Consider the following 26,931-nt stretch of genomic DNA (forward strand, 5'->3'; position numbering starts at 1 on the left):
TGGTAACAGACATCATGAATCTCTAAGAGGGAATACAGAATATACTATTTTCCAGCTCATTCGACTACAGAACTGTTTTTGGATGGAGGACCATCTAGTGGGGCCAATGTCCCAAGCATGTCCCGAGCATCATATTTTGGGAAATATTGCTGTTCAAATATAATTGGTATTCTTAAACACCCCCCCTATTGTTAATGGAGCATCAGACACTGTAAGGAGACCCCAGGGAAGGAGCAGCATATTAGTAATAATTGATTTTCACTTCCCACAACATCCACCAAGCACTTACTGGAGGGAAAGCTTCTACCATCATCCCTTGAAAATAGTAAGGACATCACATTCCTTCAGTGAGTATATGTGGGAACTGGAGTGACCTGTCAGGGACACACATCAAATCTGTTAAACTCTTCACTCTCATCTCAGATCAGAGGAACTTGATGTCCGAGTTATCCACCAACATACTTTTTTCTTTTTTTGCCTCCCACACCCACTCCTTGATCCACCAACATTCTACTGTTATTTCTCACACCACTGATGAGAAATCTTGGAAAATAAATGGTTTGTTTGTTTGTTTTTCTTTTTTACTAAGGTAAAATCCACATAATCTAATATTAACCCTCTCAGAGTGAACAACCTGGTGTCATGTAGTACATTTACAATTTGTGCAACCACCTCTTTCTAGTTCCAAGACATTTTCATCACCCCAACATAAAACCCTGTACCCACTAAGTAGTTACTCCTCCTCTGCCTAGCACCAGTCAACTTTCTGTTTCTATGGGGTTTACCAATTCTGGATATTTCATATAAATGGAGTCATACAATCTGTGACCTTTTATGTCTGGCTTCTTTCAGTTACCATAATGATTTTTTAGGTTCATCCATGGTGTAGCTTGTATCAGTACTTCATTCTTTTTTTTTAAGTTTTGATTTATTTATTTATTTATTCATGAGAGACAGAGAGAGTGGCAGAGACATAGACAGATTGAGAAGCAGTCTCCCTGCAGGAGCCTAATGCGGCACTCCATCGCAGGACCCCAGGAGCGAAAGATAGGTACTCAACCACTGAGCCACCCAAGCACCCCTATTTCATTACTTTCTATGGCTGAATAATATTCCATTGTATGGCTATACCACCTTTTATTTACCCATTCATCAGCTGATGGACTTTGGGTTATTTCCACCTTTGGGCTGTTGTGAGTAGTGCTGCTGTGAAGATCTGTGCACAAGTATTTATTTAATACCTATTTTCACTTTGTTTGGTTATATGCTCAAGAGTGGAGTTGTTGGATCACAGAAGTAAAATTCTAAAGCATATGAATTCTAATAAAATTTGTATGATTTAGCTACCTTGAGACAGTTTTTAATGCATCTAAAAAATATGCTTATAAAATGCACTACCCTCAGGAGGCTTAGAGGATGACTTACTGAAGCAAGTTTCTCCTCCACACAAAACATACCTATTTCTCCCATGAACAACTGTCATTTTCATTGAGCCATTTGAGTTTCTGTTACTCAGCTATCTAGAGTTTTTGTTGTCTTCTCAGCCAATAAGCATTTAACAAAGACAATAAGTAGAGATGCCTTTTGGGAGCTCTATTATTGGGGTGTGTTGTATTCATGTGAAAGCAGAAAATAATAAAGAAGAAAAAAGGTTGACACCAGCACTAGATCAGCTATTCTGGAAAGATTTCCAAACATCCAGAGTTGTTTTATAGTCAAGTAAAATGCTTCATTTCAGTGTATGTCTCTGAGAAGTGTTAATTGTTGATTAAATATTGTTGAATAGACTGAAAACATGAAATCCAAGCACATTAATTAAGCAGAGAATTCACGCATAGTTCGCACTTTCCATAAATGTTTCCAAATGCTTAAACTAGGCCACCTTCCAAAGCCATTCTTCCTATGGGGACATGGAGAAAACCTTGGCTCTCATCTAATTATTATACACGATATTAAGAATTTACTGAGTTTAAATTTCCAGGAAGAAAAGAATGAGGTCTATTATCAAGGGAAACATTGGGATTCTCACTTAAGTAAATCTACATTCTACAGTGTTATTGCTTATATTACTGCTATTATTGGCAGTAGAAACATGCAACAATATTCTTCCTTTATGGTTTAATTTCAGTTAAACTTAAGGGATTACAAAAAACATGGACATATACACAGAGGAGATGAATATATTATTTATGATTCAGTTTGTCAGACTTTAACATTATATTATTTATGATTCAGTTTGTCAGACTTTAACATTAATGGTAGTTCATCTTGGGACTGGTACATCTCAATCAAATGTAGCTATGGTAAATGACACAGGGATGCCTGAATTGCTAGATTTCCAGAATCTTCTGAAAGGGACTTAAGGTTGGCAATAAGATCTCGCAGGTCATTGTCCTAGAATATATGTGTGGCCTTCTAAACCGGACTGGAAAAAAATATTCTGGGTCTTGTATCCACTGGCATCTCACAGGGCAAAGATGGAATATCCAGATAGACCCCCTGAGATTCTACTGCTGTAGGCCTCTTAGAATGGGGTTGTATCCTTCCACAGAGAAGGTTAACCGCTCTGGCCTCATTATCTGACATGATGAGAGGCAGACCCATTTGGGAATGTGTTTGCTGCGTCTGTTTTTATTTTGGACAGCTTATTTAGTCAACATCCTCTTTTTACCCTCCTGACATTAGATCTCTAGATATTGACTTAAAAGTCCACAAGATATGAATATAATAATATATGTATTGTTATATAATAAAAGTAATGCAGGAATGCTCAAACATGGAAAAAATACTGAAGAATACAGAATGAGAAAAATGAAAGCTTTTTGTCCAACCTGCTCCTCTAATCCCCATCCCTCCAATTCTGTGTCCCTTCCCACAGATCAGCACTGTTAGCAGTTTGGTGTATGCCCTTCTAAAGTATATGGTTATAGATATAAATACATATAGATATAGAGATACAAAGGAGACCATTTACTAAGCACTAAAAAACTATATTGGAACTACTTTTCAGGGTTAATCTCAAAACAAGAATATGGATTATCTGTCTAACCTCCTGAGAAATTACTGCCCACCAGAATTTACTCTTTTTTCCCCCCAGAACACTTCTGATTTAATATATATTCAGTCATGTGGCCATGAGCAGGGAGGAGAGATAAATATAAATACTCTATGGCTAATAAAATATATGCAGAATCCTGTATGTTTAAGGATTAATATAAATTTTGAAATCTTAAGTTAGAGCTAAAGGACAAAAGCCTCTCAGTAAGTCAAGGAAAGCTGGAAAAAATTATAGAGAAAAAAAGGGTTTGGGAGCCTCTGTGAAGAGTAGGAGAGATTTTGACTCTGGTTTGATTAATCAGCAAGTATTTATTATTCACCTATGCTGTGGTAAGCACTGTAGGTGTATAGAAAGATAAGATTTAGTTCCTGCTTCCAAAGGGTTTATCATCAGCTGGGAAATCAGACTGGACAAATAGAATGGAAGCAAAAAGCTTGCACAAGAGCTTGAACTTGATAAAGTAATAGATAACAGACAACCTCGCAAGGTTTCTGCATGACGGAGTGATACGAAAAAAGCTAATTAAAAGAATATGTCTTTGGGGTGCCTGGGTGGCTCAGTAAGTTAAGCATCCAACTCTTAGTTTTGGGTCAGGTCATGATCTCAGGGTTGTGAAATCGAGCCCCACTTTGGGTTCCACACTTTGGACATGGAGCCAGCTTAAGATTCCCTCTCTCTCCCCCTCTGCCCCTTCCCCCACCCCTCTCTTTCTCTCCTTCAGAAAGAAGGAAGGAAGGAAGGAAGGAAGGAAGGAAGGAAGGAAGGAAGGAAGGAAGAGAGAGAGAGAGAAAGAAAGGAAGGAAGGAAGGAAGGAAGGAAGGAAGGAAGAAAGAAAGAAAGAGAAAGAAAGAAAAAGGTGTCGCCACTCCTTTCCATCCCTTCATTTCCATTCTGTCACTACTGCCCTAGCTCTGACTTTTATGACCTTGCCTATTGCAATGAACTTGTGTCCAGCATTCGACCATCTCAGCATCCTACTCCCTCCCAGGCCGTCTTACACTCAGCCACAAGAAAGAGTTTCTAAATGTGCAGGAGAGCCCCTATCTGCTCAAAAGTCAAACATGTCTCCCCTTTGACCACCAAATAGTCTGAGCTTTTTAGTGCAAAATTCAAGACCCTCCTGTAAATTATGTTAGTCTCCTTCCAGACTTGTCTCCCATTCTCTAATACAAACCTATTACTCCACTGAAATTGAACTACTTACCATTCCCCCAAACCCCTTCCGTGCTGTCCTCATGTGATCCTCCACCCTTACCCTATCTCCAGAGAAAAGCAGAGTCAGGGAAAACAGCTAGGAAATCCAGGTGTGAGCTGATGTCACCAGGGAGAAGGTAGTAAGTGTGAGAATGCAGAGGACGGCTGATGGCAGCAGATCTTCCTGACTGATTGGACACAGGGTTTGAAAGAAAGAGATGAGTCAAAGGTAACTCATTTTAGGCTTTAGGCAGCAAACACAATTCCTTCTCCATAACTGCTTATTCCACATCCTTGCAGTTGTTGGAAGTTTGTTTATTTCATACTGCCTGTGTAACCTGGGACCACAAATAATTAATTATTTCTCTGTATTTTAGGTCACTAATATTTATTTTAAAAAAATAATACAGGCATAGCAAAATACTTTGGGAGCTAGAAGTCTTCAAGACACTCTCTAAAATATTTTTGTGGGATTAAATATGCCGCATTTCACATAACCTTTGTGCACTTAATAGAATCTTTCATTTCATTACCAGTGTGGTTTGGAGTATAAGGCTTATGAGACTATCTCGTGAAAACAAAAGTGAGAAATTCAGCTGGATCTGTTAACAGCTGGAGCCAAGCACTTCAGTGAGCTCAGGGCTTGGATTTCTCTAGCTCCATTCTCTCCTTAGGTGTGGTCTTCTTTCTTCTCAGTCACTCAGATCACCTGCCTCCTCTTCCCATTCCATCTGACACCAACTCCAAGAGCCACAAGCTGTATAGTCTAGGCGCCCAGTGAAGAGCCTCACCTTCCCAGACCCAAGTTCAAATTCTCAGGGAAGAAAATTAGCAGGAAAAGCACAACCCTGTAATCCCTGATCAGTGCTTCCTTCTAGAAGGAAAATCTACTAAGAAGACAGACCACAGGAGGGCACATGATGTGATAAGCACTGGGTATTATACAAAAATGACAAATTATTGAACACTGCATCTGGAACTAATAATGTACTATATATTGACTAATTGAATTTAAATTAAAAAAAAAAAAGAAGACAACAGACTACAACTGGGAAGTTGTTTGGTAAACATAGACTCACACTTCAGTCTCTCAGCAGGTGCAGTCTTCTCTACCATAAATAGCATCCTCAATCAGTCCTCTTCTCTCTCACTTCACTCCCGCAACCCCAGTCCAAGGCCACCATCCACTTTTGTCAAGACTTATGTAATAGCTTCTTGATGTGTCTCTTAACTCTTAATTTAATTCCCCCTTGGGATCGATTCTCTGCTCAGCATCCACAATTATCCTATCGACGAGCACATGATATCACATCTCTGCCTAAAACACCCTAATCAATTTTTATCTCTTATAATAAAACTCTGGGATCCCTGGGTGGCTCAGTGGTTTAGTGCTTGCCTTCGGCCTGGGGCGTGATCCTGGAGTTCTGGGATCGAGTCCCACATCAGGCTTCCTGCATGGAGCCTGCTTCTCCCTCTCCCTCTCCCTCTGTCTCTGCCTCTCTCTCTCTCTCTCATAAATAAATAAAATATTTAAAAAATAAAATAAAAAATAAAACTCTTAGCAAGGTGTTGCATGAGCTGGGCTTTGCAGCCTCAGCCTCATCTCCCACCGCTCTCCCTCTTATTCCTTCCTCTCTAACCACCTGATCTAGTTCCTCAAACATGCTCAACTCTTGTCTGGAGCCTTCTCATGTGGATTTATTTTCCTAGTGGAAGAAAATGCATTGATCATTGAACACACATACCTTGTTTATTTATTTATTACAGCTCTCATTGTATATCAACTAATTGGCATTCTGATGTGTACACCTATCTCTTATGAATCTGGCTACTGTGTATCTACTCCCAGAGTCAAGATTAAATTTCCTAGCCCACAGAGCTAAGAATGAGAACCAGTCCCTATCTGTCCCACTAAAGTACTAAATGGCCCTAAATGGCCTTGCCTAAGCAGCCAGCTTGGCCTTGCTCAGGAGACACATAGCCTTCTTATTACACAACTTGTGAAACTTTCCATAATGTGCAGATGTTTTGGCTTGGAGTATACTTTTTAAAATGATAATGCTAAAATCAATTACAGCAATAGTATTCAAAGTGGATAGAAACAAAATTCTATTTTTATTTTTAAACTAAAAAATTAGAATTTTGCTTTGAAATCCTTCACTACATTTAGTAAATATACTTAAATCTTAAAAGAAGAATTTTGCTTTATTATGACACTAGAACTCATAGTCAGGGAGATGTTACCTGTCTTATGAGAGGTGAGGTATCCTGGGGAGGAGTGGGAGTGCCCCTCTGAGGAGAGGGTGCTGGGGACACCTTCATTCATTTACTTTCCATGTCTTGTGATTTACTGCAACTTACTAGTGGATTTACAGAGAACTAACTAATTCTCACAAAAAAAGATTTCTGTGAAAAAACTGGACGAAAGCTCTTACTAAACTTGCAAGCACAGGGCAGCTGGGTGGCTCAGTTGGTTAAGTGCTTGACTTTTGATTTCGACTAAGATCGTGATCTCAGAATCATGAAATCAAGCCCCATGTCGGGCTCTGCACTCAGCAGGGAGTCTACTTGAGATTCTCTGCCTCTCCCTCTGCCCCTCTCTACTTGCACATGCATATGCACACGCTTCCTCTCAAATAAGTAAATAAATAAAATCTTTAAAAAATAAAATGACAAGCACAAGAAAAGAAAAAAAGAGACCAAGGTCACATTTCTGACTTCTGATATAGGCTCTTTATCACTTACATTCTGGTATAAAAATAATGGTAAGCTACTATAATCCAACAAGGTCAGTCAAAAAATGGAAATTTGCAAGAAGACTATTTGAAATATGGATTTCTATCCACTATTATTTATAATTAATTTGACCCTACATGTATGTTTGCATTATCATGTCAGTTAAAACACTTATTTTTAATTTGCCATTTTGAAGGTAGAATACTATATACATAGTGTATGAATGTGTGTTCACAAATTTTAATGATTCAATACAAAATTTAAAGACCACTAGATTGAATAATGGCACTTGGAAGAAATCTGACCTCTAATTTATTATCAAGTGACTGAAAGCTAGAATTATTATTTTTTTTAAAGATTGTATTTATTTATTCATGAGAGACACAGAAGAGAGAGGCAGAGACATATGCAGAGAGAGAAGCAAGTTCCATTCAGGGAGCCTGACGCGGGACTCAATCCCAGGACCCAGGATCACGACCTGAGCCAAAGGGAGATACTTAACCACTGAGCCACCCAGGTGCCCCAAAAGCTAGAATTATTATGAAATAATATCCTTACAGATAAGGTAGAGATTGTACTAGAAAGTGGGCTACCTAGGCCACCAGGGCTTTACAGCTTGAGAAATTTGGGAGTCAGTACCCAGGAATAACTGTAGAATCAGAGGGTTTGGCTGTTAAACTAGCTTGCCATTGCTAGCTATAACCTGGGGCAAATGAGTTAACCTACTGCATCTCAGTTTCTTCAACTGTAAAATGAGAATAAAATTAGTACTTTCTGCATAAGGTTATTTTGGGGATTAAATGAGCTAATATTTATGAGTTTAAATTGGTGCCTGGTGTTTGGTAAATGCTCAGTGAATATTTACTAAATATTAAGCTTTGATTAAATTTGGAACAAAAACCCTTGCTATCTACTGCCTTGGCCAACAGGGGTCAGTACACAGCAATTTACATGGGGAAGCTAAATAAAATGCTTAATGAGTGTAAGAAACGATTTTCAGTGTTTGAGGAAAACTTAGTGCTTCAGAAAATTTTTGTAAAATGGTGTTAAAAGAAATCAGTAACCATAAAAGTAAGCAATTAGTGAGAAACATAGGAAGAGAAAAAAAAGTCAAAGACCTTAGAAAATAATTCAATAATAAATACATTTAAAATGTCTAAAAGTGATTGAAAATGCAGAAGGATATTTTAAGTGGGAATGCCCCAAAGCAGAGGCCTTAAAAATTCATGGTGCCATAGAGCGCTGTGTTGCCAAGAAGAACAGCTTGCTCAATGAAGTAACCAAGTATGTATTTCAAGTTCTACTTGAAGACTACTCTGATGTCTGAGGGATGGGAAAAGGCATGAGCCTTCCTATTTTTCCAATTACCTAACAGTGTTATTGCCTATTGAGTGCTCACTGTATGCCAAGTGCTGTACACACATCACCATATTTCTCTTCTGACTTTTTTTTTTTTAAGATTTTATTTATTTATTCATGAGAGACACAGAGAGAGAGACAGAGACAGGCAGAGGGAGAAGCAGGCTCCACATGGGGAGCCCGATGTGGGACTTGATCCCAGGTCTCCAGGATCACGCCCTGGGCTGAAAGCAGACGCTCAACCGCTGAGCCACCCAGGCGTCCCTTTTTTCTGACTTTTTAACATGAAAATGGTCAAATATATAGAATAGATAGAATAATAAAATGAACATCCATATACACATCCATCAATTGAACATTTAACACTTTCCATATTTTAATTTTTCTAAATTATTTTAAGATACAGATATAAAACATTTTACCCCTAAATACATTAATATGTATATCTAAAAGAGAGACATTTTTCTACATAAGCACAATGCTATTATCATACCTAATAAAAAAGCCATTGTTTAATATCATCTCATGCCCTGGTTTGTATGCAGATTTAATTGTCCCCAAAATATCTTTTATATCTGGTTTATTGAACCAGAACCAAGGACAAGCCATTGCACATAGTTACTATGTCTTAGATTTGTTTTAATCTAGAACACTCTGCCCTCAGTCTTTTTTTTTTTTTTTTTTTTTTTTTTGTAATTACAGGGACTCAATTTAAGAGACAGCCATTTGTTCTACAGGATGTCCCACTCCCACCATTTGTTCAGAATTTTTCTGGTGGTTTTCTCTCAGTATCATTTTATTCTTTACCCTTGTTGTTCCTGTTTGAGCTTGATTATATAGAAGTGAAAGAGTTTGGGAAACAATGCTTCACAGACAATACTAGTGCTTCATATTGTATCACATCAGGACACACATAATGTCGGGTTGGTCCACTTTTAGTGATTATAAGATCAATCTAGGTTAAAGTGGGAGGAACCAGATTCCTTCATTGTCATTATGTTTTTCTTCACACTACAGCTAGCAATCCCTGGGGGATAATTTGGCCCTAGGTGAATATTCTTTTCCCCATCACCCTGGCACCAAATGGTTTCATTGATGATCCTGGCGTGAATCAGTGATTTCATTAGGGGCTACAAATTGGTGATTTTTACCAATTCTATCATTCATCTTACATTATTTAGCTGGCATACGTTTGTAAAGAGAACTGTTTCCTCATTAGCTGGGACTATTTGGTTACCCTGAAATACAGCTGCAAGTAGAAGGGCAAGATAAATGTTTATTTTCTTAGATTACCACTTTTCAGAGTAAAGAGTTTCTGTAATAGTCACCATGGCAAATGAGGCTTTAAAAAAATTTTTTTTTATATATTTGGTTTACTCTTCTGGTGGGGCTTTTATGTTTGACATTCTCAATCAATTGCAGTCATTATTTTTGGTGCTCAAGTAGTTCTAATTTTGGCCAGTGGGCATTCCTTCAAGTTGGCTCCCATGTCATTTTGAAAGGACCTTATTTGCCTTGGATACTTCCAGACTTTACTGTCACAAGATGTCCCAGGCACTCCTATTCGTTCTCAGTTTTTGACCCCGCAGAAACCATTTCTCCAAAGAGCCCTGGGACCTTTTAGTGGACAGTGGTATTTAGAGGCTGCCTTTGGCTGGGGTCCTGATCCCGGAGTCCCGGGATCGAGTCCCGCATCAGGCCCCCTGCACGGAGCCTGCTTCTCCCTCTGCCTGTGTCTCTGCTTCTCTCTGTGTGTCTCTCATGAAAAAGTAAAATACCCCCCCCCCAAAAAAAATTGGGTGCAAAGGAAAACCATTGCCCTGAGTTCAAATTAATATTTTCATTTCAAAGTTAACAAATATAAGGTTTTACTTCTCGTTTTTACCCTTTTATATCTTATTTTACCCTGGAGTTTTTGCACCTAATAACATGAACAAAATCATTCTTTAAATACTTAAAGCAAGCCTGTGAGATAGGGGATCCCAAGCTGTATAGCATGCGATCGTGATTTACGTGCAAGTCGCTATTTTACAAGGAGGAAACAGACAAGAGGTGCCCAGGTTTACGCGGGGCAGTAAAGGGCAGCGTCGGGATTTGAACCCCGCCCGCTAGTTCCATCCAGGAAGGGAGTCCCGGACATTCCCAGGGGCTTCTCCAGGGAAGTGATCAGGGCCGGGGATGCAGGGACCAGCATGTGGGGGAACAGCCTGCCGTGGCCGAACAGGGAGCTCCCTAAAGAGCTCGAAAAGCCAGGGGGCCACACCTGCCCCACCTGAAGGGCAGAAACCCCGGTCCGCACCCGCGCGGCGCAACCCCCAAAACCGAACCCACCGGACCCGACCGGCCTCTCCGTAGCGCCCGCCCACCCGCCAATCACAGGGAGCCTCGGGTATCTGGGCGGGACCATAGAGGAGCACGTCCAATGAGGAATCGGCTCCCGGTCGCCTCAGGACTGAGCCTCTCAGAGTCCTAACGGGAGAGTGGATAGGAGGTGGCGGGCTTGGCCAATCATCGCGGGGGTAACTGTATAGCTGGGACCGGCAGCCAATCAGAAGAGCGGTCGCATCCGGCTCGCCCGGCCCACGCTTCCCGCCTTTCGGCTCCCTCCCGAGGCGCCGGCTGGTTGGCGGCGGGAGCGGCGGCGGGAGCGGCGGCGCTCGCAGGTGGTCTCCTCGCCGTGGTGCCGGCGCCCCGGGCCGCGGTGTGTGGCGCGCCATGGCGGACTCGGGCTGCGAGGCCCCGCAGGGCCAGGACCGGGAGAGTTTTCTGTACTTCGCCTACGGCAGCAACCTGCTGACCGAGCGGATCCACCTCCGAAACCCGTCGGCCGCGTTCTGCTGCGTGGCCCGCCTGCAGGTCAGTGCTGCCGCCGCCCCGCCGACGACCGGGCCGCGTTCGGAGGAGCCGCCTTCCGGGGCCGGGGCGCGGCTCCTGCTGCGCGGCTCCCGCTGCGCGGCCACGTCGGGGCGGCCCGCGGGGTCGGCCGGCTCTCCCCGGGAGGCTGGGCCTGCCGGCCGACGTGGGGCGCGCGCGCAGCCTCCCTGCCTCGGTTCCTCCACACGTCGGCGCCCCCGTCGGGGACCCCGCCTCCCCGCCGCCCCTTGCTGCGGGGCTGGTCGGCTGCTGCCGGGAGCTCGGCTGCGCGGGGGCCGGTCGGTAGGAGGGGCTGTGCCCGGCCACGTCGGGGGCTGCTGCACCGCAGCCCACCCGGGTGAAAGGCGCTGCTCTTCGCGGGAGCCTGGGACTCTCCGTCTCGGCGTCGGCGTTCCCGCCGCTGTTGGGCGTAGGCATCGCTGAAATGAATAAAACCTAAAAAAAAAAAAAAAAAAAAAAAAAAAAGTCGGCAAATTGAATTTAAACTTACCAGATGTAAAAAACAAAACAAAACAAAAAAGTTGGGCAGCCCCGGTGCCTCAGCAGTTAAGCACCACCTTCAGCCCAGGGCGTGATCCTGGGGCCCCGGGATCGAGTCCCAGGTCGGGCGCCCTGCGTGGAGCCTGCTTCTCCCTCTGCCTGTGTCTCTGCCTCTCTCTCTCTCTCTAGAATAAATAAGTAACATTTTTTTTTTTTTTTAAGTCAAAAAAATTGCTCTGCGGTACAACCAGTTCATTTCTTCGGAGTTTCTTCCCTGCAGATAACAAAAGTTGATAAAGTTGGCTCCTTTGAGGACCTCCAGGTCTATGAGAGGGATACCCAAAAAAGATTATGTACGAAATCTTTTGACATTGTTGAATTAGACAAACACGGTCTCTGCTGTCGTTGTCCGGGTTTCTTAGTTGCAAGCAACAGAAAGCGGCTGATGGAAGCAGAAAAAAAGAGTCTGTTTGAAAGGCTGTTGGAGGACTCACAGAATGACCAGGAAGGCAGGACCACAGAGCTGACCAAACAGGCCAGGCAGGCAGAGGAGGGGTTCGTTGTTGAGTCAGTGGATGGAGCCTGGGACCCTTGATCTCAGGGTTGTGAGGTCAAGCCCCACTTTGGATATGGAGCCTACTTTAAAAACGAAAATGAAGAACAGGCAGGCATAAAGGGGAGCACAGCAACTGTAACAGCCAGTGTCACAGATAGAACTAGCCCAGGGGGCCGCTGGTGCACTGCTGCTGAACTTGATGAGTGTGGACACTGTGTTGTGCGTCACTGATCCTGCCTGCTCGGGACCTTACCTGCTACTGTCACAGCTCAGGGCAGTTCCTGAAAACTAGATGCGTCCTCCACCTCTAGGGGGTCATTTCCCCGGTTCTTGGGCGCGCTAGCTCTGGCTTCTAATTCAGAGTCCCAGGTGGGTGTCCTGATTGGCTAACTTGGCCATGTGCCCACGCCCTGACTGCAAGCAAACCTGGGAGAAGCAACTGCTGGCATTTGAAGCCTCAAAAATGGGAGTTGTGCTCTAGCACTTTCTACCCCCTAGACTCCTGAGGGCGGAGGTTGCCCAACTGTGGGAAAGAAGTTCAGATGCTTATAGTTGGGACAAGTGGAAGAGCTATCAAGCAAATGATTATTCAGTTACGGATATGGTGAGTTTAAAGAGGAGACATGTTGTACCTTCCTCTGAATTTTTCTGTGAACCTAAAACTGCTATAAAAAAGTGAAGTCTTTAAAAAAAAAATGGGGGGGTGCAGCCCCAGTGGCCCAGCAGTTTGGCGCCGCCTTCGACCTGGGGTGTGATCCTGGAGTCCCATGTCGGGTTCCCTGCATGGAGCCTCTTCTCTCCCTCTCCCTCTGCCTGTGTCTCTGCCTCTCTCACTCTGTGTATGTCTCTCATTAATAAATAAATAAAATCTTTTTTTTTTTTTTTTTTTAAGGAAACCTGCAAGATACTGTGGGAATCTATGACTTGGGGTCCTGACCTAAGAGCTTAGTAAAGCTCTTCCTGAAATATGACTTTTACACAGAGACTTGAATGACTGGGCAGGGGGAGACCAAGAAAAGAGAAGGAACAGCATGTACGAATGACCTCAGGAAAGAAGAAGCTGGATCATCCAGCTGCTATGGCTGGAGTTTAATGTGTGAGGAGGATATAGCATGGCAACTAGAGAGGTAGGGAAGTACCACATGTTACAGGGCCATAGAGGCCAAAGAAGACTTTGGTCTTTATCTTGTGAGCAATGAAAAGATCCATTGCAGAATTTAAGCAAATGAAAGATGAAATTTACAACTTCAAAGCTCATTCTGGTTGCTATGGAAAATGGATTGGAAAGGGAGACAGCAGTGGTTGTAGGGAGCCCAGTTAGAAAGCTTTTGTAGCAATGCATGCTAAGGATAATGGTACCTTGAACTGATAGCAGCGGAGGGTAAATGGGCTAGAGAGAGATTTAGGAGATACCAATGTTAGGCCTTGGTGATTGATTATGAAGAGAGGAAGAGATAACAGAGGTGACTAAGGTTTTGGATGCAATAGGGTAGATGATGGTGTATTTGTAAAGAGAAGAGGAGAATTAGTTTTTGAACATACTGAGTTTGAGATGCTTGTCGTACATCCAAGTGAGGAGTGAAATATTAGTGAGCATTTATTAACTATTCACTGTGTGGTAGGCCCTGTTCTAAGCACTTCTGAAGTTTAGAAGAGAGATCTGGGTTGAATTAAAACATGATTGGAATATTGGATGGTATTTAAAGTCATTGGAGCGGATAGACTGTCTTGAACAAATTGCTGATGAACAGGGAAAAGGACCTAAACTGAGCCCTTAGCCACTCTATCATTTAAAGGCCAGGTATGGAGGAAGAATTAGCAAAAGGAATTAAGATCAGGGAACAGTCGGAAAGTCAGGAAGGAGACAGAACAAGACAGGGTGGTTAACTATGTTAGAAGCAGCCGAAATGTGGAGCAAGCAGAGGAATGAAAATTGTCTATTGGATTTAGCAGTGGACAGCCAGTACCTAATGTGGTTGTGACTTTTTATCCACTCTCCTGATGTCCTGACGGGGCTACTTGGTCCAGTAAACCAATTGAAGAAGAGACTGGTCACTCATACCAACCTTTCTTCTGAAACGTCTGACATTTCTAAGAAAATAAAGGTGACAGGGATAAAATATAAACCTTAGATTCAGTATCTAGTCCAGCCTTTTATTATTAAGGAAACTAAGCGCTGGAGAGATGAAAAGAAATTTTCTATACCAAACAGCCAAATAAGGGTTTTTAATCTTTCCCAGTACTCTCTGCTCTGATTTACCCATCTCTATAGGGAAGCGGCCCAACTGGAAACCTGGCTCCACTACCTATTAGTTGTGAGACCTTGGGCAAGTTGCTTAATCTTTAGAAGCCACAGTTTTTCTTACTGATAAATGGGTATAATAAGGTTGTTGGCAGGATAAAAATGAGAGTCCATATAAAGCTCATAGTGTAGTTATAGCACTAATAATGTACTAGTGTTAGCTGCTCTTAAGCTTATTATAGATATAATAATATAATTCATGAATGTTAAATTACTCTTAGTAAGTATACAAATCACCCTCAAATGCCAGCTCCTTGAGGGCAAACATGGTGATAGATGCTAGTAGGATACTCTCTACATACATAAAAGTAGGTTATAAGCCCTATGTAGCTACCGAGACTCAACAATTATGTATACTACGGTTGCCTCTAAGTTAAAATCAATGTGTATGTAGGTAGACTGGTCAAAAATGAAAATAGTTATGTTAAGGCATTGGAATTACAAGGGTTTTTTAAACCTTTAAACTGTTTATGGTAAGATGTATACATATTATATATGTAGTGTACATTTCACTTTTCTTAAAGAAGAATATGAAAAAATACAGTCCTTGAGATCTGGGTCCTTGTTTTATCTTTGTATTTTTTACGGTTCCTTATGCAGAGAAGGAACTCAAAGTTTATGTTTTAATTGCATGGAGTTCAGGGTAATTTTTTTTTTTTATTTTAAGGAAGGAAATTTGGGTTTAAGTGGATATTGATTATATCATTTTGGTTTCCTTTGTAGGATTTTAAGCTTGACTTTGGCAATTCCCAAGGCAAAACAAGTGAAACTTGGCATGGAGGTATAGCCACCATTTTTCAAAGTCCTGGAGATGAAGTATGGGGAGTAGTATGGAAAATGAACAAAAGCAATTTAAGTTCTCTGGATAAGTAGGTGGCTTCTAATTATAAGTTAAATAATAACTAATTCAGAAAGTGGATCATATGCAAAGATGTGTATATATGTGTTGGTTTTTCAAAACCATATACTATGTTCTTTACACTTTAGAGTTAACATAAAAGGTATAATGTGCACATCCTAAAAAGAAAAGCCTAGTGGCCTCTGACTGGCTCAGTCCATAGAGCATGCAACTCTTGATCTCAGGGTTGTCAGTTCAAGCCCTATGTTGGGTGTAGAGCCTACATTAAAAAAGAAAAAGAAAATGCCTAGAAGGCTCACATATTTTGATTGAGATTTGAGGGGACGTTTATAATCTCTAATGCAAAAAATTGAAGTCCTTATTTTTGTTCTATTTATCTTTTATAAAAGATCTTTGTAGTTTCATATTGTGAAAATGCCTGAAGATATTTGTAATTGTTGCATCTTTTTGTTGGTTTCAAAAGCAGTTCAATTTTTATTAGAGTCACTTTTTAAAAAAGTAATTCTTTAAGGCTGCAGTTGAGTCAGCAAAAAAGGAATAGGTTGTGAAAACTTTGACAACATACTAGAAATGTTTGATACTTTTTACAACTAGAACTCTCAAGAGTTGTGTGACAGAACATGTATACAAAGAAAGTTGGCAGAAAGGAGTAGGACTTTAGAAGAACACATTATCTGATATGCTTGATACCTTAATGTCACTGGTGAATGAGAATGAGCCCTTCCTTCTACTTTTCTTTGGATGAATATTGTTGTCGGAACAGTCATTTTTTATAGCCTAGAGGGCAATGTTGAAGGGTATAAAGATTGAAATAACTATATTCAAGCATGTGCTTAGATAGGATAAATACAGAGGTCTGTTAGAAGTATACCAAGTAATACTAAGAGGCTTTCCAATTGAAATACTAAGTTTACTTTTGTTGTAGTAGTATTTATAATATGTTCTGCATATCCCAAAATACGTAGGGAGCAAGTACCTCCATATATAGGTAAATTTTTAATCCAGTAAACTAACTTGGTTAAGTCAAATATGGTTAAAATTTGGCTGTTCTGGTTTCAGGCAAGAAGGGGTTAACAGCGGAACATATGTTCCAATAGAAGTTGATGTTTATACTCAAGAAGGAAAAGAAATAACCTGTCGAAGTTATCAGATGAAAAATTATGAGAGTGCTCCCCCATCTCCCCAGTATAAAAAGGTAAACTACTTGCAAAGACTTCTGGTGATTCCTTTTTATTTTCCAATGAGATAAACTAAAAAAGATCTTGTTTTAAAAAGACTTTGTATGCATTAAATTCTACCTGAATACTTCATTATTTTTTTGCCTGTCCTACCCCTGTGGACACTTCATTTTAATCAAAATGTTTTTAATGCAAAGGTGATAGTTATTTACCTAACTTGCAAATTGAAAAATGTTAAGATTCATTTGTAATGAAAGAACCATGTTCCTAAACCACATTTATTTTTAAAAACTTTGGAAATATATAAAGCCATAATTCCAGGTGTGTGTTTTCTTTCTTCAAGTAGAAAATAACATATATGCGTGTATTTTTAGTGGATTTATTCTGTACATAGGCATTTTTTTTCCTGCACTAAAGAATATTTTGTAATAGTAAGATTCATTTTTATGGAGAAAAAATATATTTCCTATTGCTGAAATGTTTTCCATCCTAAAATGGAGGGAAAATAGTCATCTTGTCTTTCAGAACCAGAGAAACCACTCCCACAAGCATAGGAGAAGAATGTGGGATAGAAACCCCAACATCCCTTTTTAGAAACCTAAACTTAGGTACTTGTGGAAGGCCTAATCAGGACATAGCACCTGGAGTGGATGACCAGTTCCTGGGCTAATCTGGAATTTTCTAGTATGGAGCCTAGAAGAATTAAACTGCTATGAATCTGAGAAGTACCCACTAAGCATAGTTGTCATTTATTACCTCAGTTCTAATTCAGAGGCAGAGTAGACTCAGATTAAACTAAAACTGCTCCCTGAAAACTTTAATTTTTTTTTAAAGAATGGTGTTTTTTCTTAATAGATCATGCAAATTCTATACAAAAAGTTTTTGTCATAAAATAAAAATGTTTTAAAGTAGAATGAGTAGAATCAAAAACAAAAAAAGTAACATGTTAGCAAGAATGTGGAGAAAAAGAAACCCTGATGTGCTGCTTGTGGGAATGCAAACGGGTACAGCCACTGTGGAAAACAGTATAGGGGTTCCTCAAAAAATTAAAAATAGCATTATCATTTGATCCAGTAATTCTGATACTGGGTATTTACCCAAAGAAAATGAAAACATTAATTTGAAAAGATATATGCACCCCTGTGTTTACCGCAGCATTATTTACAATAACCAAGATATGGAAGCAACCCAAGTGTCCATCCATAGTTTGGATAAATAAGACATGGTGTGTGTGAGTATACACACACACACACACACATACATACAATGGAATATCACTCAGCCATAAAAAAAAAAAAGAATGAGATCTTGGGATCCCTGGGTGGCGCAGCGGTTTGGCGCCTGCCTTTGGCCCGGGGCACGATCCTGGAGACCCGGGATCGAATCCCACGTCGGGCTCCCGGTGCATGGAGCCTGCTTCTCCCTCTGCCTGTGTCTCTGCCTCTCTCTCTCTGTGACTATCATAAATAAATAAAAGTTAATAAAAAAAAAAAAATTTAAAAAAAGAATGAGATCTTGCTATTTACAGCAACACAGCTGGACCTAGAAGGTGTATTATGGTAAATGAAATAAGTCAGACAGAAAGACAAATACTATATGATTTCATTCATACTTGGAATTTATGAGCAAACAAATGAACAGACAAAAAAATAGACTCTTAAATACAGAGAACAAACTGGTGGTTACCTTAGGGGAGGTGGGTAGGGGAATGAAATAGGCGAAAGAGGTTAAGAGCATACTTACTATGATGAACACTGAGTAATGTAAAGAATTCTTGAGTCCTTATATTGTATACCTGAAACTAATATAACACTATATGTTATACTTCAGTTTTTAAAAATATCTGAATATGTTATTGAGTAGAATTGATACTCCATAAGGATGTATCTTGTGGCTTTGAAAACTCCCTGCACATTCATGCTCATTGTGAGAGGAATGACTGTCTTTATTTTGTTCTATAATTGTTTATTCTAGAGTTATCTGAAAGCTAATATTTTGTACTTTGATACTGCACATGAAGCTGTGGTCTATTTAATTATGTTCCCAACTAAAAGATATTTCTCATTTATTTTAACCATTTCTAGGTCATTTGCCTAGGTGCAAAAGAAAACGGTTTGCCACTGGAGTATCAAAAGAAGTTAAATGCAATAGAACCAAATGACTACAAAGGAGAAGTCTCAGAAGAAATTGAAGACATTATCAAAAAGGGAGAAATAAAAACTCGTTAGGACCTAATAGAATATATCTACAGATATTTTCTGTATGTGCTAATATATTTTTAACATTTAGAACAGAGATTTGAGATATCTCTATGTTTAGTACATTTTCAGCAGTGCTCTGAAGGGGTGTCTTACTTAGGTGATTCTTTGTTTTCAGATTATAAAAAGAAACTAGGTTAGAAATTAGATAATTGAAAAGGTTGCCATGAGGCACTGGAATGCATGACAAGTGGATATGGGTACTCCATCTGTGAATACTTAGAAGTTATTTTCTGCAGTTGAACGTGTTCTTGCTCTGTGACAAAGGAGAGATTTGCAACTTAACGATTGTGCGGGTGAATTGCTCTGCTCTTGGATTTTTAAAATCAGTTTAATAAGAGCAAGGAAACTGCAGAGACAGTTGATAATTTTTTTTAATTTAAAAATGGTATACTGTTCTTAGAGAAATAAATGTATTTGTGGTTTAACCTATATTCCTTACTAAAGTACTATATTTAACTTTGTTAGAGACTCCTATCATCACACATACTGGGTATGGTGTCGGCTGTACAGATTATGAGGGATTATGAGGAGAAAAACATTTTATGGAAGCTCCAGTTTGACTCTTGGCTTCTTGAATTTACTGAACAAATGAAGAAAGAAGAGTCATGAATAAAACAGCACTGATTATCAAAAACTCAGGTCTCTGGAGTTAGACTTTTGAAATAGGTTATTGGAATGAAGTGAGCTAGCTGCAGAAACATAAAGATTTGGTATATTCTCTTGGGAAAAATAACCAAAGAATTTTTCAGCTACAGCCTTTATAGTGGGACTGAACCATAGACTTCAGGTTAGATCATGTTTTATAGCTGGTATACCTCACTGTTTTCGAGTATACTCTCTAATATTCTAGTTTTCATCAGTTCCTAACTCCTCCCAAGAAGACTGTTTGTCAGTACCCAGAACTCAGTTACAGTAATATAGTGAACAAGGCTTAGTTTTGGTGTAAAAACAATATTCTCATAATCTATCTCATCCACCTAAAATGACAACTTTCATTAAGGAATTTAAAACACTAACAATAAAGACTTCATGTCTGGCCTTTGAACGTAAATCTGGTAATTAGGAGTATATTGTTTTTCCAGTTTTCAAGGTAGTACTACCAAATGTCCTATGCAGGGGTTTGCATTTCCTCCAGTGATTTTGGCCCTCTAACCACAATACCACCAGCTCCTGCATAAAACTCTAACAAACAGTTTTTGAAAAGCATTTCTGGGCTTGCAGAAAAATGAGGAATACCTTCAAGTTGTACCAATCCTTTTCTCACAAAAAGAAGATAAATATTTTCTAGCACTGGTAAAGAAGTGAAGCTAACATCTTTGGGTACAAATGCCAATAATAGCCCTGGAATTTGACTACTAACCCTTGAGCAATCCTGCTGCAGGACAGGAAAACAACCTGAGAATTCTATATGAAACTAGGACCCTTGGGATCCCTGGGTGGCGCAGCGGTTTAGCGCCTGCCTTTGGCCCGGGGCACAATCCTGGAGACCCGGGATTGAATCCCACGTCGGGCTCCCGGTGCATGGAGCCTGCTTCTCCCTCTGCCTGTGTCTCTGCCTCTCTCTCTCTCTCTCTCTCTCTCTCTCTCTCTCTCTGTGACTATCATAAATTAAAAAAAAAAAAAGAAAGAAACTAGGACCCTTGAAGAGAATTAAAATGATCTCTAGTAAGCCTCGTGGCTTCCAGCAGAGGTATATGCAAATCCTCTCTGGAGAAAGCAATTTTAATTTAGGTCCTCAGAATGTCCACCTGAAAATTTAAAAGATAATAATAAGGGATCCCTGGGTGGCGCAGCGGTTTGGCGCCTGCCTTTGGCCCAGGGCGCGATCCTGGAGACCCGGGATCGAGTCCCACGTCGGGCTCCCAGTGCATTGAGCCTGCTTCTCCCTCTGCCTGTGTCTCAGCCTCTCTCCTCTCTCTGTGTGACTATCATAAATAAATAAAAATTAAAAAAAAAAAAAAAGATAATAAGGAAAATGATGTATCATAAGTGAGAACAGAAAAAATATCTAGATCCCCAGGGTTTTGAGATACTGAAATGATCAAAAACAGTATGAAATAATTATATCTGGAGACTGACTTCTGGAAAGATAGACATAATCTTCCTTATTCCTTCTGTTAAGTACAACTAAAACATTATATATAAAACATTCCGAAAGGAGGAGAGAAAGCAGGCTAGTCAGGGACCTCAGGACCAAGACACAAGATGGTACTGAATTCCCTGAGTTTTCTATTGCCTCATACAGCTCAAATGTGTAGCTGAAGAAGTCAGCAATCTAAAGTACCTATGAGCACAGACAAGCAAAATAAGGAAAACCTACTCTAGTCAAAGGACTAGGAAATGTATTATCTAATCAGACAAAACTTTCAGAAAATAAATGTTCTCCAGCCAATTACCACAAGGAAAAATTATGGACCCCACTCCTACCTCTAACCCATTCCAAGAAAGATCAAGAGGGGAGCCTAGACTTCCACCCTCACCAGGCACTCTAACACTGTCCCCTATCACAACTACCAGGGTAGTGTCAGAAAAAGCTGAGAAGGGACCCCCCCGCCCCCAGCAATAACAGACCCTGTCTCTGCCTACCCCCCCATCATGTTAGTGGATACCATGCAGGGAGCCTGGACTTAGACTGCCCATCGGGCATTAACAAGTGCCTCCCTCTCTGCTGGGGTGGTGTCAGAGGCCAAGTGGTAGTTGAGGACTTTCATCACCACCCAATGACAAAAAAGCCATCCTTTCCTATTACATCAGTGAATGCCATTTAGGGGGGCAGTGATCAGGCATTCCTACTCCTAGGAGCTGGGGAAGTACCAGTGGAGGCTTATTGGGAGGTTGGAACTCCCACCTCCACTCAACAGTAACACTGTTAACACTCCCTTGAGTGACAACAGTAGCTGAGTGGTAACCTGAACTTCTACCTCCATTTAGCAATATCAAGACAATGACCCTTGCTGCCTTCTGCTGGAGTGGTTTCAGGTTAAGCTAGCTAAAGTAGATTTCAATAAGATCCAGAAGCTAATAATTTCCAGAATGTCCAGGTTTTAATTGAAAATCACTAATTCCAAGAGCCAGGAAGATCTCAAACTAAATGAGAAAAGATCATAAGTAGATGCCAAAACAGGTTATCTTAGAGGAAAAAAGCAGTGAATTGGAAGAAAGAACAAAAGAAATTGTTCTATCTAGCACAGAAAAAACAGACTGGAAAAAAAATTAATAGCCTCAAGGACCTATGGGACTATAATAGATCTAACATTTGTGTCATGGGAGTCTCAGAAAGAAAGAAGAAAAAAAAAGAGGGGGAAAAAAGAGGGCAGATTGAAAAAATACCCAAAGAAGTAATGGTTTAGGGCAGACCAAGTGGCTCAGCGGTTTAGTGCTGCCTTCGGACCAGGGCATGATCCTGGAGACCCGGGATCGAGTCCCACGTCAGGCTCCCTGCATGGAGCCTGCTTCTCCCTCTGCCTGTGTCTCTGCCTCTCTCTCTCTCATGAATAAATAAATAAAATCTTAAATTAAAAAAAAAAAGTATAGTTTAAATGTCCTAAATATGTTAAAAGACATAAACCTATAGATTCAAGAAATTGAATGAAGCCATGACAGTTTCATGTTGTTTAACCCAAACATCTAAGTCCCAGGTTTGTGGGTGGAATTAACAATAGTGTATATAAAATGCCTAGCACAGTACGTTGATACACAGCTGTTGCCTAGTAAGTAGTAGTTAACATTAGAGGGAGGAGGACGTGAGTGAACCCCAAACAAACAGAAATCTGCACCAGACACTTTATAATCACACTTGTAAGAACCAATGACAAGGGACGCCTGGGTGGCTCAGCAGTTGAGTATCTGCCTTTGGCTCAGGGCATGATCCTGGGTCTGGGGATCAAGTCCCCACATCAGGTTCCCTGCAGGGAGCCTGCTTCTCCCTCTGCCTGTATCTCTGCCTCTCTGCGTGTCTATCATGAATAAATTAGTAAAATCGTTAAAAAAAAAAAAAAAAACTAATGACAAAAGTTCTTGGGAGCAGCAAATGACAGATGACACCTCACCTGCAGGAGAAACAATTCAAATGACACCAGATTTCTCATCAGAAATCATGAAAACCCAAAGGAAGTAGCATATTTTTCTAGTGCTGAAGAAAACTGTCAAATCAGAATCCATTTAAAATCGCCTCTGAGAATAAAGGGGAAAATCAAGACATTCTTAGATAAAGGAGGACTAGAAAAATTTGTTGTTAGCAGACCTACCCTAAAAGAATGGCTGAAGAAAGTTTTCTAGACAGGAAGGAAGAAATCAAAAGAAGTAGGACATCAGGAAGGAAAAAAGTAAACTGGTAGGCAAAAATATGGGTAAATACGACATGTTCCTCCTCTTGAATTTCTGAAATAATGATTGAAGCAAAAATTATGACATTGTGGTTCTAAATATATGTAGAAGTAGCATTTAAAATAATTATAAAAGGAGGAGGGGATCCCTGGGTGGCTCAGTGGTTTGGCGCCTGCCTTTGGCTCAGGCCGTGATCCTGGAGACCGGAGATCGAGTCCTACATCAGGCCTCCAGCATGGAGCCTGCTTCTCCCTCTGCTTGTGTCTCTGCCTCTCTCTCTCTCTCTCTGTCTTTCATGAATAAATAAATAAAATCTTTTAAAAAAATTATAAAAGGAGGAAAGTAAAGGGACATTAGGCTTCTACATTTGAACTGGTAAAATGATGACACTAGTAGACTGAAAAATTGTGTATATATAGTAATAGCTAGAGAAACAGCTAAAAACGGTATAAAAACAGATACCCTTGGGATCCCTGGGTGGCTCAGCGGTTTGGTGCCTGCCTTTGGCCCAGGGCGCGATCCTGGAGTCCCGGGATCGAGTCCCATGTCAGGCTCCTGGCATGGAACCTGCTTCTCCCTCTGCCTGTATGTCTGCCTCTCTCCCTATGTCTATCGTGAATAAATAAATAAAATCTTAAAAAAAAAAAAAAACAGACACCCGTAAACATTATAGAGGGGCACCTGGGTAGCTCAGTTGGTTAAGCATCCAACTCTTGATTTCAGCTCAGGTCATGATCTTAGGGTAGTGAGATTAAGCCCCACACAGGGCTCTTTACTGGGGGCATGGAACCTGCTTAAGAATCTTTTCCAGGGCACCTAGGTGCCTCAGCTCAGGTGGTTAAGCATCTGCCTTTGGCTTAGGTCATGATCCTGGTGTCCTAGGATCAAGCCCCAGATAGGGCTCCCTGCTCAGCGGGGAGTCTGCTTCTCCCTCTCCCTCTGCCCCTCCCCTCTGCTCCTGCACATTCTCTCTCTCTAATAAATAAATAAATATTTTTAAAAATTCTCAGAAATATAAAGAGCATCTATAAAATACCTACAGCTAACATTATACTTAATAGTAAAAGACTGAATGCTTTTCCCCTAAAACCAGGAATAAGGCGAGGATACCTGCTCTTAACACTGTTATTCAACATGGTGCTAGAAGTTCGAGCCAGTGCAATAAGGAAAAAAAAAAAAAAAAAAAGAGAGAGAGAGAGAAAGAAAAGAAAGAAAGAAAGTCTTACAAATTGGAAAGGAACAAATGAAACAGTCCCTATTTACAGGTGATATGATTGTCCATGCAGAAAATTCCTAGGAATCTACAAAAAAAAGTATTGCCTAGAACCAATAAGTGAATCCAGCAAAGTCTCAGAATACAAGATAAATGTACAAACATCAATTGTATTTCTATAAACTGAGATACATGGACAGTGAAATTAAAAATGTAATAACCATTTGCAATTGCTTTTTGTAAAACTATAATATTTTTTATTAAGATAAAATCCATACAACAAAATTAACTATTTTAAAGTGAAAATTTTAATGGCACTTAATACATTCACAATATTGTTCAACTACTACCTTTATCTACTCCCAAAATGTTTTCATCACCCTAAACGGGAGCCACATATCCATTAAGCAGTTATTCTCCATTCCTCTCCCCACCCCCCATTCCTTGGAAACCACCAATCTGCATTCTGCCTCTGGATTTACCTATTCTGGATATTTCGAATAAAAGAAATGTGACCTTTTGTGTCTGGCTTCTTTCACTTAGCATGTCTTTGAGGTTAACCAACATTTAACATGTATCAGTATCTCATTCTTTTTTCTGGCTGCATAATACTCTATTATATGTGTAGACTACAATTTGTTCATCCATTATTGGACATTTGGAATGTTTTCATCTTTTGACTATTGTAAGTAGTGCTATTGTGAACACATGAACACATACATTTGAGTATCTTCTTTTTTATTTAAATATAATTAACATAGTATGTTAGTTTCAGATGTACAAAAGGATGATTCAACAATTTTATACATTTCTCAGTGCTCATCAAGAAAAGTGTGCTTTTGGGCAGCCCAGGTGGCTTAGCGAGTGGTTTAGTGCCGCCTTCAGCCCAGAGTGTGATCCTGGAGACCCGGGATCGAGTCCCACGTCGGGCTCCCTGAATGAAGTCTGCTTCTCCCTCTGCCTCTGTCTCTCTCTCTCTGTCTCTCATGAATAAATAAATAAAATCTTAAAGAAAGTAAAGTGTGCTTTTAATTCCCTTTATCTATTTCAGCATTCCCCCACCACCGAAAAGCAAAGGGTTTGGGGTTGTTTCTTCTCCTCTTTGTTCATTTGTTTCATTTCTTAAATTTCACATATGAGTGAAACCATTTGGAATTTGTCTTTCTGTCTGATTTATTTCACTTAGCATTATAACCTCTAAGTCTACCCATGTTGCAAATGGCAAGATTTCATTCTTTTTATGACTAATATTTTATTGTATTATTTATATATATTCTTTATCCATTTATCTATGGATATCTGGGGGCAGCCCCGGTGGCGCAGCGGTTTAGCACCGCCTGCAGCCCAGGGCGTGATCCTGGAGACCCTGGGTCGAGTCCCACGTCAGGCTCTCTGCATGGAGCCTGCTTGTCCCTCTGCCTGTGTCTCTGCCTCTCTCTCTCTCTCTCTCTCTCTGTATCTCTATGAATAAATAAATAAAATCTTAAAAAAAATATCTATGGATATCTATGTATCTATCTATCATCTATCTATCTATCTATCTATCTATCTATCTATCTATCTATCCAACTCTTGCTGTTTCCATATCTTGGCTATTGTAAGCAATGCTGAAATAAACATGGGGGTGCATATATCTTTTTGAATTAGTTTTTTGTTTCCTTTGAGTAAATACCCAGTGAAATTAGTGGATCATATGGCAATCCTATGTTTAATTTTTTGAGGAACCCCTATATTGTTTTCTACAGTGGCTGCACCAATTTACATCCCACCAACAGTGTAACAAGGATTCTTTTTCCACATCCTCACCAACACTTTTTCTTTTTCTTTCTTTCTTTCTTTCTTTCTTTCTTTCTTTCTTTCTTTCTTTTCCTTTCTTTCTTTCTTTCTTTCTTTCTTTCTTTCTTTCTCTCTCTCTCTCTCTCTCTTTCTTTCTTTCTTTCTTTCTTTTTTTGCCACAAGGTGTGTTTTATTTTTCATTAATCATACAAAAAACTTGCTAAAATATCCCAGGCAAACCAGAGAATTTGGCAGTCTGATTGTGGGATCCCCTCAGAGACCCATAAGTCAGTGGTGTAGGCACAGGGTGCCCGGGGTCCACAGTGCAGCTTGTCACTCATGTCCATCTTGCAGGTGGCTCTTCTTCCTCACATCTTGACTGGGATGTCTTAGAGATGATGGGGGAATCCTCTAGGTTCTTAGGAAATTTCACTCCTCTTCTGCTCAATGGTCTCTGGTTGGCTGAGTGTTCTTCTCTGCATCTCTGTCTTCTTCACCTTGGCCTTATGGAAGCTGGCAATTTCCCCCATCCATGTCTGGTTTGTCTGTCATTTTTGTAAAGTGATCCTTGGAGTTCTGCTCTGAGCCCAGTGCCTGGTGCTCCCACTTGTGTTGCTGCAGCAAGAGATCTTATTATTTCTTTTTGATTCTAGCCATTCTGACATTGTTAAAGTGATATCTCATTGTGGTTTTCATTTACATTTCCCTAATGATTAGTGATGTCGAGCATCTTTTGATGTGTCTCTTGGCCATCCGTCT

At 40.4% G+C, this 26,931-nt stretch overlaps 1 protein-coding gene and 1 pseudogene across 1 annotated transcript; one reads left to right on the plus strand and one right to left on the minus strand.

Annotated features, from left to right (window-relative positions):
- Positions 1-10,968: 10,968 nt before the first annotated feature.
- On the plus strand, positions 10,969-19,286 carry GGCT (gamma-glutamylcyclotransferase). The gene is made up of 4 exons (XM_077856334.1): positions 10,969-11,203; positions 15,283-15,428; positions 16,478-16,613; positions 18,681-19,286. Exons 1-4 carry the CDS (start codon positions 11,063-11,065, stop codon positions 18,822-18,824), a joined length of 567 nt encoding a protein of 188 aa, XP_077712460.1. The 5' UTR covers positions 10,969-11,062; the 3' UTR covers positions 18,825-19,286.
- Positions 19,287-26,591: 7,305 nt separating this feature from the next.
- LOC144288645 (thymosin beta-10 pseudogene) lies at positions 26,592-26,724 on the minus strand (annotated as a pseudogene).
- Positions 26,725-26,931: the final 207 nt, after the last annotated feature.

This window comes from Canis aureus, chromosome 18 (genome assembly GCF_053574225.1).
Source record: "Canis aureus isolate CA01 chromosome 18, VMU_Caureus_v.1.0, whole genome shotgun sequence".
Lineage (NCBI taxonomy): Eukaryota > Metazoa > Chordata > Mammalia > Carnivora > Canidae > Canis > Canis aureus.

Bases quoted from the DNA above. Each gene is read 5' to 3' on its own strand.
- GGCT (XM_077856334.1), top strand. From the start codon at position 11,063: ATGGCGGACTCGGGCTGCGAGGCCCCGCAGGGCCAGGACCGGGAGAGT. The intron at 11,204-15,282 runs GTCAGTGCTGCC...TTTCCTTTGTAG, and splicing joins GCTGCGTGGCCCGCCTGCAG to GATTTTAAGCTTGACTTTGG. The intron at 15,429-16,477 runs GTAGGTGGCTTC...TTCTGGTTTCAG, and splicing joins AATTTAAGTTCTCTGGATAA to GCAAGAAGGGGTTAACAGCG.